The sequence below is a fragment of the Rana temporaria genome, chromosome 12 (assembly GCF_905171775.1).
Source record: "Rana temporaria chromosome 12, aRanTem1.1, whole genome shotgun sequence".
Taxonomy (NCBI): domain Eukaryota; kingdom Metazoa; phylum Chordata; class Amphibia; order Anura; family Ranidae; genus Rana; species Rana temporaria.
Window position 1 is genome coordinate 73,501,735 of NC_053500.1, and position 16,685 is coordinate 73,518,419.

The 16,685-nt window shown below is 44.8% G+C and overlaps 1 protein-coding gene across 3 annotated transcripts in view; it reads left to right on the plus strand.

Annotated features, from left to right (window-relative positions):
* LOC120918555 (probable ATP-dependent RNA helicase DHX58) overlaps window positions 1-15,707 on the plus strand; it is a 140,895-nt gene extending 125,188 nt beyond the window's left edge. For all 3 annotated transcript variants that reach the window (XM_040330193.1, XM_040330192.1, XM_040330194.1), the window contains exon 13: window positions 14,222-15,707. In XM_040330193.1, coding sequence (XP_040186127.1) covers window positions 14,222-14,422 — 201 coding nt within the window. In that variant the 3' untranslated portion in view covers window positions 14,423-15,707. The remainder of the gene's footprint in view (window positions 1-14,221) is intronic.
* Window positions 15,708-16,685: the final 978 nt, after the last annotated feature.

Consider the following 16,685-nt stretch of genomic DNA (forward strand, 5'->3'; position numbering starts at 1 on the left):
CATTTCTCTGCGGGCCAACATGTGTTCGTGGTCTAGGGAATGGGCTGGATGTCTGTGATAGTCAAAGAAAAGTCAGGAACTGAGCAGGTGCTCTCTCACCCAACAGGCCGACCCGCCCGATCTCTCTCTTCAGCCAGGGACGTATTGGTGGAGTACTGTTCCACAGTACCCGGAAACCCGGACGAAGGTGCTCCACTGTTTCGGCTGTCACCTGGGCTGCCTCTCCGATCTCCGGGAACACAGGCTGGTACGCTGAGGTCTTGCTTCCGTCTGGATGGCTGGTCTCACGGTCAAGCTAGGCCCCGTCTTCCGGCCTAACGGTACAGTTGACTCTGTACACAGCTCCGCGCAGGAGAGAAGGCTGGTCCAGAGAGAGAGAAAAGGCGCCACTCCCCTCCTTTAAGTAACCTCCTCCACTCGCCTGGGCGAAAACGTCACATCCTCCTAGATGGCAAAGAATTGCGGGAAATGTAGTTTGTTTTTCCAAAGAGCCTATGGAGTCCGTGGGCCAGATTCATGAAGAGATACGATGGCGGATCTCCTGATCCGCCGTCGTATCTCTGAGATCCGACGGTCGGATCTATGCGACTGATTCATAAGAATCAGTTCCGCATAGATCTCCCTTAGATCCGACTGGTGTAAGCGACTTACCGCGACGGCCGCTAGGTGTCGTCGCTGTTTTTTACGCGTCGGATATGCAAATGAGGAGAACCGCCGATTCAAGACCGGCCGGCTTTTTCCGGCGGATAGTTACCCCTGCTATATGAGGGGTAGCTAATCTTAAGTATGGCCGTCGTTCCCGCACCGAGATTCAAATTTTTACGTCGTTTGCGTAAGTCGATCGGGAATACGGATGGCCGGAATTTACGTAGCCGCCGAAAACAATGACGTCCTAGCGACGTCATTTGGAGCATGCGCACTGGGAAATTTCGCCAGTGGCGCATGCGCAGTTAAATCGGCGCTGGAGCGCGCCTGATTTAAATTGTACACTCCCCCTAGCCGCGGAATTTGAATTCCGCCGGGGAAGTTACGATCGACGGTGCAATTTTCGAGGTAAGTGCTTTGTGAATCATGCACTGGCCTCGATAAATTGCACCGGCGGATCGTAAATCACATAGATTACGCGGATCTAAAGATCCGCTAATCTATGTGAATCTAGCCCCGTGTCTCCTGCAAACAGCCATTGGAAATAATAGTGCCATTTGTACTACTATAAATTATATGAAAAACACCAGAGAAAAATGTAACAATACATTTAAGTGTTTGTTCACCAATGCCAGAAGTCTGCCAAGCAAAACAGGTGAGCTGGAAGCTCTGATGCATGAGGAGAGCTATGATGTAATCGGTATTGCTGAAACTTGGCTTCAATCCTCACATGACTGGGCTATTAATATTCCTGGCTATGCTCTCTTTCGGAAAGACAGGGTAAAAAGGAAAGGTGGAGGGGTCTGTCTCTATGTGAGAAGTGACCTCAAAGCAAGCGTGAAAGAGAACCTGGTTGATGGAGAGTGTGATGAGGCTGAAGCATTATGGGTGGAACTGCATACAGATGTGCGTAGTTCAAAATTAATCATTGGAGTTTGTTATAAACCACCCAATGTTAATGAGGAGGTGGAGACTCAGCTCCTTGCACAGATGGAAAGGGCTGCAAGGTCTGGGACGGTGATAATAATGGGGGATTTTAACTACCCAGAAATTGACTGGATTAATGGCACTTCTGGGACAGTTAAAGGACAAAAATTTAAAAACCTATTGCAGGACAATTTTATGGTGCAGTTTATTGAGGCCCCAACTAGGAATGATGCCCTGTTGGACCTGATAATTTCAAACCATGCAGAGCTTATTACTAATGTTCAGATAAAGGAACACCTGGGTAGCAGTGATCATAACATGATTTCATTTAATGTTAACTATAAGCAAGAAATACATACAGGAAATATTAAAACACTAAATTTTAAGAGAGCAAATTTTCCAAGGATGAGGGCTGCTCTCCAGGACTTGGACTGGGAGGGACTATTGGCACAGATGAACACAGAACAGAAATGGGAATTCTTCAAAAAGACTGTGTGGAACCTCACTGCAAAGTATGTTCCCATGGGCAATAAGTTTAAAAGGCTAAAAATAAAACCTATGTGGCTCACGGTCAAAGTTAAAAAAGCTATAAACAATAAGAAAGTAGCTTTTAAAAAATATAAAAATGAAGGAACACTAGTGTTGTTTAAATGTTACAAAGAATATAACAGGATATGCAAAAAGGAAATCAAGGATGCAAAAATTCAAAACGAACGACAGATTGCAAAAGATAGTAGGACAAACCCCAAAAAATTCTTTAAATATATTAATAGTAAAAAGGTGAAGTCTGAGCATGTAGGCCCCTTACAAAATAATCTAGAGTGGGTGACTGGGGACAAAGAGAAGGCAAATTTATTAAATGTTTTCTTCAGCTCTGTGTATACAATGGAGCATGGGGGAGCTCATGTCCAAAATGGGGGTGGGAGTGACACAGCCCCAAATCCACAATGGCTCAAAAGTGATATGGTCCAGAAATATTTAGACAGAATAAAGGTGGATAAAGCACCTGGACCTGATGGCATCCACCCACGGATCCTAGGTGAGTTGAGCTCTGTCATTTCAAAGCCACTGTATCTAATATTTAGGGACTCATTAAAGACAGGAATAGTACCACTGGATTAGCGCAGGGCCAATGTGGTGCCCATATTTAAAAAGGGAACAAAGTCTTTACCAAGTAACTATAGACCTGTTAGTTTAACTTCTATAGTTGGGAAGATACTGGAACGTTTAATAAAAGACCACATGGATGAGTTCTTGCTGGAAAAAAACTATTTAAGCAGCAGACAACATGGATTCATGAAAGACAGAAGTTGTCAGACAAACCTGATTTCCTTTTATGAAGAGGTAAGTAAAACCCTGGACAGAGGCGTGGCTGTGGACGTGATATATTTGGATTTTGCAAAAGCGTTCGATACAGTTCCGCACACACGGCTCATGTGTAAGGTAAGGTCTACAGGATTGGATATATCAGTTTGTAAATGGATAGAAAACTGGCTGAAAGACAGAATTCAGAGAGTCGTGGTTAATGATTCTTACTCTGAATGGTCCAATGTTATGAGTGGTGTACCCCAAGGTTCAGTGCTGGGACCCTTACTTTTCAATATATTTATAAATGATATTGGGTCTGAGATCAAAAGTAACATTTCTGTCTTTGCAGATGACACCAAGCTATGCAGTGGAATAACGTCCTTACAGGATGTCTCCAATTTACAAGCCGACCTCAATGCTCTGTCTAATTGGGCGACTAAGTGGCAGATGAGGTTTAATGTAGATAAATGTAAAGTTATGCACTTGGGGGCTAAGAATATGCATGCATCATACATACTAGGGGGAGTACAACTGGGGGGGTCTGTAGTGGAGAAGGATCTGGGGGTTTTAGTTGATCATAAGCTCAATAATGGCATGCAATGCCAAGCTGCGGTTTCCAAAGCGAGCAAAGTCCTTTCTTGTATTAAGAGAGGTATGGACTCCAGAGACAGAGATATAATTTTGCCCCTGTACAAATCATTAGTAAGACCTCATCTGGAATATTCAGTTCAGTTTTGGGCACCAGTTCTCAAAAAGGATATAGGAGAACTGGAGAAAGTGCAGAGAAGAGCAACCAAACTGATAAGAGGCATGGAGGAGCTCAGCTATGAGGAAAGATTAGAGGAACTAAATTTATTCACTCTTGAGAAGAGGAGAATAAGGGGGGATATGATCAACATGTACAAATATATAAGAGGTCCATACAGTGAACTTGGTTTTGAGTTATTCACTTTACGGTCATCACTGAGGACAAGGGGGCACTCTTTACGTCTAGAGGAAAAGAGATTTCACCTCCAAATACGGAAAGGTTTTTTCACAGTAAGAGCTGTGAAAATGTGGAACAGACTCCCTCCAGAGGTGGTTCTGGCCAGCTCAGTAGATTGCTTTAAGAAAGGTCTGGATTCTTTCCTAAATGTACAGAATATAACTGAGTACTAAGATTTGTAGGTAAAGTTGATCCAGGGTAAATCCGATTGCCTCTCGGGGGATCAGGAAGGATTTTTTTCCCCTGCTGTAGCAAATTGGATCATGCTCCGCTGGGGTTTTTTGCCTTCCTCTGGATCAACTGTGGGTATGGAGTTGGGTGTATAGGATTTTACTGTGTTTTTTTATTTTGTTTTTTGTGGTTGAACTGGATGGACTTGTGTCTTTTTTCAACCTGACTAACTATGTAACTATGTAGTAGTCCCGCAATGCATAACTTCCTAACAATATCCAACATATTTACAATTTAGCATATAAGTCCAGCGGGAATGACCTGTCATGAAGCTCTGACAGGGAAGGGCCCGCTACACACTCCCCCCACTCAAAATCTTTGGTCCCCAAAGAGGGTGACAGTATGTATCCTGATACATGCTTTCAAAGTACAAGCGGAGAAAGGGTTGTTAATACATGCAAGGCAATAAGCATGGTGCATTATTTGTAATGTTGCTCAAAGCAAAACAACTCATCGACTGACATAGAGTGGACAGGGGGTCCTCCCACCACTCATCGGGTATGGGTGAATAACCCTGTCCACTGTTTGCTAACGCAAGGGCATTAGATTCAGATGTGCCAGGGGGTGAGCAGGGGTTGACCTCCACTAAACTAGCAGCTGGAGGATCACTTGAAACACTTGACCTTTTTGAGGTAAAGACAGTCTCTTCAGAACACTCTCCCAATTGGCTGTAGGTCAGTCTCTTTGGAGGATGAATAGCTCTCTTTTCTCTGGGTCCCTCCGGCATTGAGGAGCCGGCAGAAACAGGATCTATCTCAGAACTTTGGAGAGCAACATTATCTTCTGATTCAGACATGACAGGTTCCTCATCCCCTGAATCGTGCAGATCTACATTCGGCATGCTTGGGGCCTCCATGAAATCTCCCGCTGAATATAAATCAATATCTTCTTCCTGGCCTTCACTAAGAACATTCTGTGGTATGAATTCAGGGGCCTCTGGCCGAAGTGCCCCACTATAGGTCGCTTCAGATGAGGGCAGGAACGAAGCATCAGGTTCTGATCGTTGAGAGGACCATAACCACTCTTCAGGTCCATGACGCTGAACCACTTGGCCCCTGACAGGTTCTGCAGCGCATCCTCAATTCGAGGGGTAGTGTATTGGTCAGGAATGGTTCGCTTATTGAGAGTTCTGTAGTCAATACACAGCCTTAGAGAACCATTTTTCTTTCTCACCACCACTATGGGGGAAGCATAGGGGCTCCTGGATTCTCAAATAGTTCCAGTCCTTTTCAACAAGCTGTTCCCTCTTCGGACCCGTTCTCTGAAGGGTTTATCCTCTCTTAGTCGAATCCGGTGGGTGGCGCTCTTGGCACACCCAACATCAAATTCCGTTTTGGAGAAGATCTTCTGCCACTTTCCAAGCTGATCCTCCATTCTTTCCTTCCATTCTGGGGGGAGTTCAATGCCATCAGGCTGGTGGCTCCTCTTTGAGTCTCCCGTCTTTATTTCATTCACCAGGTCGGAAGGACTGACAGGGGTGGCCTGATGGACCTGGCCCAGTAGCACTCTGGCCAGCATTTTCACAGGGTTGTTGGTGGGGTCCTGAATGTTAACAGATACCCACCCACGATTCTTCTCCAGTACTTTCAATGGGATCACTTCAGGGATTCACTTCTAACCCCTCTGAAGCTCCAGCTGGGTTGGGTTCAAGAACAAGAAAAGGGCCTGCCTGTGACCAGGTAAGTTTCACTGAGACCCTGAGGCAGGCCACTTCTCCAGGCTGTAGGGTCCTTAAGGACCTTCCTATCCGCCAGATCCTCCCTACCTCTTCCTCGGGGGCATTTCTCTCCATCACCAGCTGGTGGAACATCCTTCTCAGCATTGGGTGGACCCTTTAAATGGAGGCTTCCGCCCCTCCGGTTAGAGGGGCCAGTAGTCTTCGCACCAAAGCAGTGTTCGTCCCTATAATGAGGGAGCTCTTGTGAGCCCCTGGGGGCCGAGGACAGACTATTGCCAGGGTGTCAAAGGTCTCGGCGGTGCCGGTCAATGAGGAGTCAAAGGTCAGGCGAATCGGTAGATACCCATCGTAAGGAAAACTTTGAGTCCCAATGCCCCAAATCTCTAGTTCATCCAACTTTTTCAGAGGCAGGTGGGAGAGGTACTTGTCATAGAAGTCCCGATATAGGAGAGTTACTTGGGCTCTGGTGTCCAGAAGGGCCCTGGTATAGACTTCCTCCACTTGAATGGGCACAAGAGGGGAAGACCCCACTAAGTTCTCAGGAAACTTTTGGAATGTGGTTCTTTCCTTCTCCTTGGTGACTTGGACTCTCACCCCTCTCCTAGGGGGGTTCCTATTTGACCTTCACCGGTCACGTGAACGGGAGTCTAAGGGTGTCCTGGGAATGCGTTCCTCTTTTCGCTCTTTCGCCTCAAGTATCACATTGGAGTCAGCTGTGATAGGTGGGTCCCCGGTTGACACCTTCACCGGGGTCCTCTGAAGTTTTCCGCCGGATGAGGGGCTGATTGGCGGGTGCCTGCCGGACTGGGGCAAACTTCTTTGAAATGTCCTAGTCCTCCACAGTTGAAACAGGTAGGGGGGGTTTTCGGTTTGTTCTGCGGATTGTATGACCCATAGGCGGATTTCTCAGGTTTATCTTTCCCAAGCTGGTATGCGGAGTACCCTGCTTGCCCTGATAGAACAGCTATTATCTCTGTCAACTGAGACACTTGGGTTTTCAAAAGTTCAGTTTGAGAATCGTCATCTCCGGTGGCCACGATACGCACTCGGGCAGGGGCTTCAGTGGCCTGGTATTTGTTCTTCTGATCCAGGAGAACAAATACCTGGGCTGTGTCATAGACTAACACTCGGCTCAGCTTACAGTCACCACTCTCGGAATTTACAGGCTGGTTCTCCTGTCCTAAGGATGGGAGAAATCAGTCTGTTGTTTCAGTAACTGAGATGAAGGCTTGACCGCTGGTGCAGGTGTGAATCACATGCGATGGCTGTGAGCGCACTGGTGTGAACCTGGGCTAAGGGCTATTGTGCTGAGAGCCTCAGAAAGAATGAAGAGATCCAGTTCTTTCATCGCTGCTGTGCCTAATCTGCTGCTAACAAAGCAAACAGAATATTGGCATGCATTAAAAAGGGGAATAACTCCAGAGATAAATCTATAATTCTCCCTCTTTACAAGACTCTGGTCCGGCCGCACCTAGAGTATGATGTCCAGTTCTGGGCACCAGTCCTCAGGAAGGATGTACTGGAAATAGAGCAAGTACTAAGAAGGGCAACAAAGCTAATAAAGGGTCTGGTGGATATTACAGTAGTTATGAGGAAAGGTTGTTCGCACTGAACCTATTCTCTCTGTAAATTGAAATCATATCCCCTCTCAAGCATCTCTTCTCCAAATACCATACTGGGGACCACACAATAGGGATAAAACTTTTTTTGCGGAAGGGAGTTTAACAAGACATGTGGCCACTCATTTAAAATTAGAAGACAAGAGGTTTAACCCTAAACTACATAGAGGGTTCTTTACTTTAAGAGCGGCAAGGATGTGGAAATCCCTTCCACAGGTGGTGGTCTCAGTGGGGGGCATCGATAGTTTCAAGAAACTATTAGATAAGCACCTGAACGACCACAACATACAGGGATATACAATGTAATACTGACATATAATCACACATAGTCTAACATAGGTTAGACTTGTGTCTTTTTTCAACCTCACCTACTATGCAACTAAATGGCTGTTGAGAAAAGGGAACACATGTTTAAAGTTTGCTAAAGTTTTTGCCGGGGGTTAATCCCCCATTTCCAAATCCCCTTCCCTTCTATCCTTTCAAATTAAAGCAGGGGCATCTGGGATTCATTCTATCATCTGGAAGAAGAATCTTCTGCTGTAGAGGACTTCTCCTATTCAAGCCAGGGGTTGCTACCTGGAGGGGGTAAACTCCTAGTTGCTACAAGGGACACTATCTGTCACAAAATCAAGTTATAAGAGTTGAAGCAATGTCAGAGGGCAGTTGCTCGCTACCTTTTTTTTACGTAAAGTGCTGGAGGAAGGGCTTATGCTAAAAAGCGCTTTTAGTTCTAAAAGTGAAGTGCCGGAGAAAAGGTATTGCACTGAAAAGCTTCTCCAGATTCAACTGTGTTGATTGTCTGTATGCAAGTGAGTCATTGCTGTAGGCTCAGGCAATGGCTTGCCACAAGAAGAAGATGTGTTTCTCATGATGCTGTAGAGTTGATGGAATTGCAGGTACCAGTGGAGTAGACTTCACATTTCTTCATGCTGGTTCCTGGGTTTGACCAGCATATGTCAGAATCAGGGCACTCAAAAGGGACTTTACATGTTTCAGTCTTATTGCAAAAGTCCAAGTTATTGCTGAACATGCCTAGCCAGTTAGATTGGTACATATAAACGAAAAATATATAAAAAAACCCTTAGCGCAAACAGAGAGTGGGTCTTGGACCCAGGCCCGGACTGGGGCCAAAAATAGGCCCGGGCATTGTAGACTGAGCAGCCTGCGGTGGTTGGAGGCGTTCCCGGGGGGGGGGGGGAATTGGGGTTTCAGGATGTGTTGATTTGATTAGGTACCTTTTTTTTGTTTAATGTGACAGGTTGGGCCAGTGTAGGTCAGAGCTGCCATATGATGCTGTTTTTTTTGTGTTACTTTAACTCCGGTTTTGATGGTGGAGTCCTAAGCAGCACAAGAGTTGCTCTCTAATCCAAGTGTAAGCAATCTTTTGGGCAAAGTGTTCGAAACATGTTTTCAAAGAAATTCAGAGTGCCAGATACAGAAAAAAATAAAATAAAACTGTCAACTTCACACGAAAAGGACGCTTATCAAGTAAATGCCACTTAAATAATAGTAAGAAATCAACTGAGCTTTGCACCTTCACCCCAATTCCCTCACCTTCACACCTCAGATCACCCCAATTCCTCACAATTCAGATTACCGTAATTCCTTCACACCTCAGATTACCCCAATTTCTGCACATTCAGAACACACAAAAGGCAACACACCTGGTCACTCATAGGTGACAAAAACAGCAGTTGGAATCAGCAGATTCCTGCTCCTGCCATTTGCATTGTGCCTAAAGACGTGTGCAAATGTAGCCTTGGAACAGATTTTTGGAGCTACTACTTTAGAAAGCCAGTTACAGTATAAACTATTCCTCACAGCGCCAGGTACTAATTATTCCTCACAGAGCCAGGTACAAATTATTCCTCACAGAGCCAGGTACAAATTATTCCTCACAGAGCCAGGTACATATTATTCCTCACAGAGCCATGTACAAATTATTCCTCACAGAATCAGGTACAAATTATTCCTCACAGAGCCAGGTACACAGTATTACTCAAAGCCAGGTAAACATCATTACTCAGAGCCAGGTACACAGTATTACTCAAAGCCAGGTACACAGTATTAGTCAGAGCCAGGTACACAGTATTAGTCAGAGCCAGGTACACATCATTACTCAGAGCCAGGTACACATCATTACTCAGAGCCAGATACACATCATTACTCAGAGCCAGGTACAAATTACTACTCAGAGCCAGGTACACATCATTACTCAGAGCCAGGTACAAATTACTACTCAGAGCCAGGTACACATCATTACTCAGAGCCAGGTACAAATTACGACTCAGAGCCAGGTACACATCATTACTCAGAGCCAGGTACAAATTACTACTCAGAGCCAGGTACAAATTACTACTCAGAGCCAGGTACAAATTACTACTCAGAGGCAGGTATATATTTTTACTCAGAGAGCCAGGTACAAAAAAGAGCATAGTTACCTTAAGGAAACGAGCACTCTCTTGCCTTGAAGCATCAGATCGAACCCCTTCACAGGCGGGAAGAGGAGTGGGCGTGCACTGCTTTTCCCGATAGGCGGCTGCAGCACCTCGTCGGCTTTCATGTGCAGTAGGCGGATATGAGACCCACCTCCTGCACTTGAAAGCCAGCAAGGTGCTGCGGCCACCTATCGGGAAGGTGGTGGCCTCAGCCTCGGCCTCTCCTCTTCTGGCGTCCTGGTTGCCAGGTAACCGGTGGCTGTGGGGCACATGCGCGAACTGCTGCTTCCAGTTGACATAGTGGGCGGGGAAATGGAGAGACCTTGTGATCCACCCACCATCACCTGGTATTCGCGTGCATATCCTCCTGCACTTGAAAGCGGGAAGATGCTGCGGCCGCCTATAGGGAAGATGCTGGCCTCAGCCTCGGCTTCGGCTTCTCCTCTCCTGGCGTCCTGGTTGCCAGGTAACCGGTGGCTGCGGGGCACATGCGCGAACTGCGGCTTTCAGTTGCCATAGTGGGTGGGGAAATGGAGAGACTTTTCGATCCACCTACTATCACCAGGTAATCGCATGAATATCCTCCCGCGGCCGGCCCTGCCGGCTCTTTTTAAGACATGTGGCCTGACGGCCCGGCGGCCCCCGGCCCACCGGGCATGTGCCCAGTCTGCCCTATGCCCAGTCTGGGCCTGCGTGGACCCATTGTAGCTAGAATGTCAGTACATGTGGAAGAAGTTCACTTTATAAATGGCTGCAGCTCTTCTTTAATGAGGGTTGTCTGTGAATTGGAAACTGAAGGAGAAGGCACTGCCATCAAGTGTAACAATAAAATGTATAAAAACACAATGATTAAAAAGAAAGGCACTCACCTGCATCTTATGAATTCATAGCCTTTGCCTACTGTTAGGAACCATGAATCAGACTGAGACAGAAGTGCAGTAAAAAATCACACTTTAATAAAATGGTAAAATGGTACAAACAGAGCAAACGTAGTAAAAACATAGCCAGGGTTCGTTAACCAGAGCAGGTAGTCGGAAAAAGCCAGTGAAACAGTGAGGCAGTCAGAACAATCCAGAGATCAGCAAAGTAAAAGCAGCAAACATGATCAGGAAACAGAAGGGAAGTCAGCCAGGCAAAAGTCTTTACTCCAGAAATCAGCATAGTCAGAGGCAGAAAACAGGATCAGGAACCAGAAGGGAAGTCAGCCAGGCAAAGTCTTTAACAGGAAAACACAGCAGAGAGTATCCGTATATGGTGACCAGGCGAAGGCACAAAAGATCTAATCCAGGCAGTTTAAATAGCCAGCAGGGCTAGCTGACAAGCAGGAAATAAAGACCAGGTGAGTCACTGTGGAATGAAGAGTACTGGCAATTAACCGACGCTGAGCACTAGAGCTCTGAGAAGGAAGGGCTGAGCAAAAACCCTGACACTGTTACTGCTGGAGGTGCGTTTGCATACACGGACAGTTCCTGGACTTGGCGTGTCAGTTTGCAAATTTCCTCAGCAAATAAACAAGCCTGTGTAGAGTCCATGTTCACAGAATTTTTTTGTTAAAGGCTTGGGATAATGTCATGCTTACGCCTAACGCAGGTGGTCTGGCACTATAGCAAGCTTTTGTGTTCTTCACCTATTGCAGTCTTCTTTCCCATAAGGCAAACTGGCCTACTGGTACTTGGTTGCCTGACCACCATGCTACTTACTGTACTTGTTGCCACCACGCCAGGGCAGGCACAAACTGAGCTAAGCAAACAGGTACTTGTGGTTGGCAGACAATGCTATAGTGCTTGGCTACCATACCAGGGCAGGTGCAAACTGAGCAAAGCAAACAGGTACTTGCGGTTGACAGACAGGCAGAGTGATTCAATGACAGTCTAGGTAAAAGTCAGGCATAGTTTAGAGAATAGTCATTATCCGGCCTAAGGTCCTACACAGGGAAATCCAATCTAGCTGAGCAGGGCAGACAGGGAGTTCGATCAGATATTACACACATTATCAAACTCTATCACAAGCATGAGACTGCAAGCTTGGCTGGCTTATATCAGGCTTGTTCTCAACATAGAGACTGACCACATTAATCACCTTGCAGATGGACAGAGAGACAAGGTGACAGGAATTGGTAAGACCAGACTGTGTGGAGTGCACAGAGAGAACCAAAAATGCATGTAAAGTGAATATATAAGCGTATTTTAGGATAGTGATATACAAATGCACAAACACCTTCAAAACCAAACAGTGACAATAAACCCAAACAGTGACCCACAAAAAACAAATAACTATATACAGAAGATGGGGAATACCGTAATAAAGAACATAAGCCAGGCCAGGGTCATACACAGAGGATCAGCAGATAAACAGGGCAGTTCCAGAATCACAAACGTAAGGCAGGCCGGGGTCATACAATCAGCAGATGGGGGAAGGTGAAAAGGGATCAGGCTACAGGGCAAAGATAAAGGGGAACAGGAACACAGGAGGGGCAGGATCAGGATTGGCTCGGGATCAGGATTGGATGCAGGCTCAGGATCAAGTAACAGGCTAGCAAGATCAACTAGAGAGTGTGAGTTGTTGGGTATTTATACATATGTCCTGCAATTAGGCTCAGGTGACGCCTGACCGCAGGAGATAATGTCGGCTCAACACTGTCGGAAAACACCTGCTGATGGACACCGGTACTACGGCCCATGGATCTGACAGTGCCACCAGCAGGTGAAATCCTTTATTACAGATCCTGGCTGCAAGAAGACACCTACTGGTGGACACCAGTACTGCGATCCACGAAACCAACAGCACCACCAATGGGTGAACCCTTTCCTGACACAAGGAGAATGCAATAGCCAAAACTAAGATGATGGAGCAGGAGCACACACGCTCCTGACAGCTGATTACAATAAAATTCATGAGGAAAAAACATTTATTGGGGATATTGTAGAGAGGTGTTTGGTATCAATTATGTATGAATATTTTTCACATTATGTGTCATTATTTTTAAGAATATGGTGTATACTTTTTTTTTCTCTTTTTAAAATGAAAGAAATTGGATTTTTAAGGCACCAAGCCTTAAAAGGTATTTGACACTCATTTTTATATTCAAATATTACAAAGTATATTAAAATATCGAGTTACGGTAAAAAATACAACCATGTACATAGTATATGGTTATACATAATTGACACTCCTGTACTCTCATGTGATAATAACAATGTAGAATACGTGTATGCATATCTGTGAGCACTTATATAGTGCCAATTTCTCTTGGTGCTGTCCACAATAGCACAAGACGTACAAGGCTCAATGCGCTTTCACAGGTTACGACGCTGCTTCCTCAGGAAAACACTAAAAGAGAGTCTGTGATAGACAATGTACATGATTATACAGGTAAAAGCTAAGTATAGATAGCTAACAGTTAAGCATCTAAGTTATAATTTGCATAAATTGTAATACCTTTCCAAAACTTACTCTGCACATATACGTAGCTTGGAATCTCCAGGACAGATCACCCCTCGTACCTGGGTAGCATACACTTCGTCCCATACATCAACCACTGGGGCACCTCAGATGACCACCGCAGCCCTAAACATAGCACAGTCAAGGACAAGGAGCTCTGAAAGTCTAGGTGGTATAGGTTAGCCAAGCATGGCCCCTTAAAGTGCTCAATAGTGCTAATAGGCAATTAAATATTCATAGATACTAGTAACATTCAGCTTAATAATTGAACATATAGTTGTACTAAAAATGCAATTGAAGTAAAAGTGGAGAATAAAACACATACTCTATTTAATTTTAACCTAAAAGAACCTAGGGCCAAAAAAACAATACAGCCCAGCCCAACTAATGGGCAATTTTTAGGAAGCGACATACACAGTAGTACGGTACCCTCAAGTGACAGTATATAACGTTTAAACCTTTGAAGCCCAAGGTCTCAATATCAAGTCAGAGAGTATATAATAGTACTCTCTGGCTTGATATAGAGACCTTGGGCTTCCATCTTAAAAATTGAGGTGATCATGAGCTAACTTTAAAGGTTCTAAACTGCAGACATACTTGTAAAGTAGATTTCATGTATGCCTTTGCAAGTTCCAACAAGTTCAAGGCCTCTAATATTAAAATAGTGACTCACATTTCTAAAGGTAAGCTTGGCAGTACCCCACTCACCTCCCTGCCTCATTTGTTAGTAAATGTGATTGTCCATCATAATGATGTACCAGCAGAGCTCTACAAGCTATGTGAATATATGTGCAAATATCTTTTAGTGTATCTTCATGTGTGTCTGCAGTTTTAAAACTCACTGTATCACTTAAAATTTCTGTTTTACTATTCCTATATTTATTAGCAACATTTTTGCTTTTCCATAGGTTTACACACTTCAGTTAAGTCAATATTCTCTTTCTTTCAGGGGAACTGGGGCAGTATTATAATCTACAAAGCAGTGCCTCTTCCAGTTGTCGGCATCAAGAATTTTGTAATCGAAACTCCTGAGGAGCGTACACCCTACAAACAATGGAAGGATGTGCCTTTTCCAATAGATCTGTTTAATTACACACAGTATTGTGAAGAGAACAATTTACTTAAGTATGTTGATGACGATGATGACTGAGAATGAAGCATTATGGATGAAGCTCTAGGTTTCTTAAATGGACAACATCATAGCAATACTAAAAATGTCAGAGGACATACTGGTGTGTTGGAAAAAAAACTGTTTTGTATCAAACTTCTCTCTCTATGCTTATGCCCAATATATATATATTGTCAATTTTTTTATCAAAAGTGCTAAATACCATTGTATCAACCATGAACCTCTATAAATAATGACAAGGTATGGTAACAAAAAGAAAAAAGTCTGTACCTGGAGAAAGGATACCAAAAGCAAAGGGGGGAGAACCATGTCTCATAATCCAATTTTTTGGGACCAATGATCTGGATCTTCTTTTACGTTAATATTTTTGTTTTGCTGTAAAAAGTCCATAGAATAGGCAGAACTAAAAATGATATCAACCCCTAGGAAATTCACTGTCCCTTCCGTGATTGTCTTAAAGTAGACCCGGACTGGAAGCTGTGCCCAAAAAAAAAAGCTAAAGGCCAAGGATTAAATACCAGTATTCCTAGTTGGTTCTCTAAAGCTGATATTTTCCCCAGGACAGCCTCAACATGCTTGATCCACACTGTGAATCTGTGTGGCAGCTGCCATCTCTGTAGAGATTCATGGCTTTGCTTTATCATGTCAGAGATGCTCCCTCTTCCCTGATCACTCACAATCTAATGAATGGTGTACTGATGACTGGTGTAAGGAAATAACAAGTAGTAGGAAAGGTGAAAGAGCCACAGATCCACAGACAGCAGCAGCGCAAGAGGAGGAGACATCAGTAGTAGGGTTGCCACCTTTTCATCAAGCCAAACCCGAACACTTTAACAACAATTTTTTTTTTTTTGCAGTTTACACTATAGAATTGTAAAAGACTTGGGACACCTTTCGGTGCCCCAAGAAGAGTAGTATTGCAGCGCATTTAGCGACCCGTGACGATCAGTGGGTGTGGCCAAATTGTGTTAATAATGGGAGAAGCTTAAGGAGTGTAGTTAAATCAAACAAGGTCAGTATGTCCCCCAGTACAATCCTCCCAGGTCAGTCTGTACCCCAGTACATGCCCCCCCAGGTCAGTCTGTCCCCAAGTATAATAACCCCAGGCCAGTCTGTCCCTCAGTAAAATTCCCCCTAGGTCAGTCTGGCCCCCAGTATAATCCTCCAAGGCCAGTCTGTCCCCCAGTATAATTCCTCCATGCCAGTCTGTACCACAATTAAAGCGCCCCCACCAATATAATTAACCACTTAAGGACCGGACCAATGCTGCTAAATGACCCAAGGGGTTTTTACAATTCGGCACTGCGTCGCTTTAACAGACAATTGCACGGTCGTGCGACGTGGCTCCCAAACAAAATTGGCGTCCTTTTTTCCCCACAAATAGAGCTTTCTTTTGGTGGTATTTGATCACCTCTGCGGTTTTTATTTTTTGCGCTATAAACAAAAATAGAGCGACAATTTTGAAAAAAATGCAATATTTTTTACCTTTTGCTATAATAAATATCCCCCAAAAACATATATAAAAAATTGTTTTCCTCAGTTTAGGCCGATACGTATTCTTCTACCTATTTTTGGTAAAAAAAATCGCAATAAGCGTTTATCGATTGGTTTGCGCAAAATTTATAGCGTTTACAAAATAGGGGATAGTTTTATTATTTTTTTAATGACTGCGACATTATGGCGGACACTTCGGACAATTTTGACACATTTTTGGGACCATTGTCATTTTCACAGCAAAAAATGCATTTAAATTGCATTGTTTATTGTGAAAATGACAGTTGCAGTTTGGGAGTTAACCACATGGGGCGCTGTAAGAGTTAGGGTTCACCTAGTGTGTGTTTACAACTGTAGGGGGGTGTGGCTGTAGGTCTGACGTCATCGATCGAGTCTCCCTATAAAAGGGATCACTCGATCGATGCAACCGCCACAGTGAAGCACGGGCAAGCCGTGTTTACATACGGCTCTCCCCGTTCTTCAGCTCCGGGGAGCGATCACGAGGGGGCGGCTAGAAACGAATAGCCGCGCCCTCGTCCCGGATCTCTCCTGAAGCCATGGGAACCGCCGCATGTACCGGGGGGGGGGGGTCCGATCGGACCCCTGACCTACGTCTAGGCAGGGACGTACAGGTACGCCAATGTGCCTGTACGTGCCATTCTGCCGACGTATATGTACATGCCGCGGTCCGGAAGTGGTTAAAAGCACTGGAAGGTGACTAGAGGGGGATAGGAGGACTGGTACTGCAGGGCTGCCACTGATGTGTCTGGGTTTCAGGTGTCTGGAAACC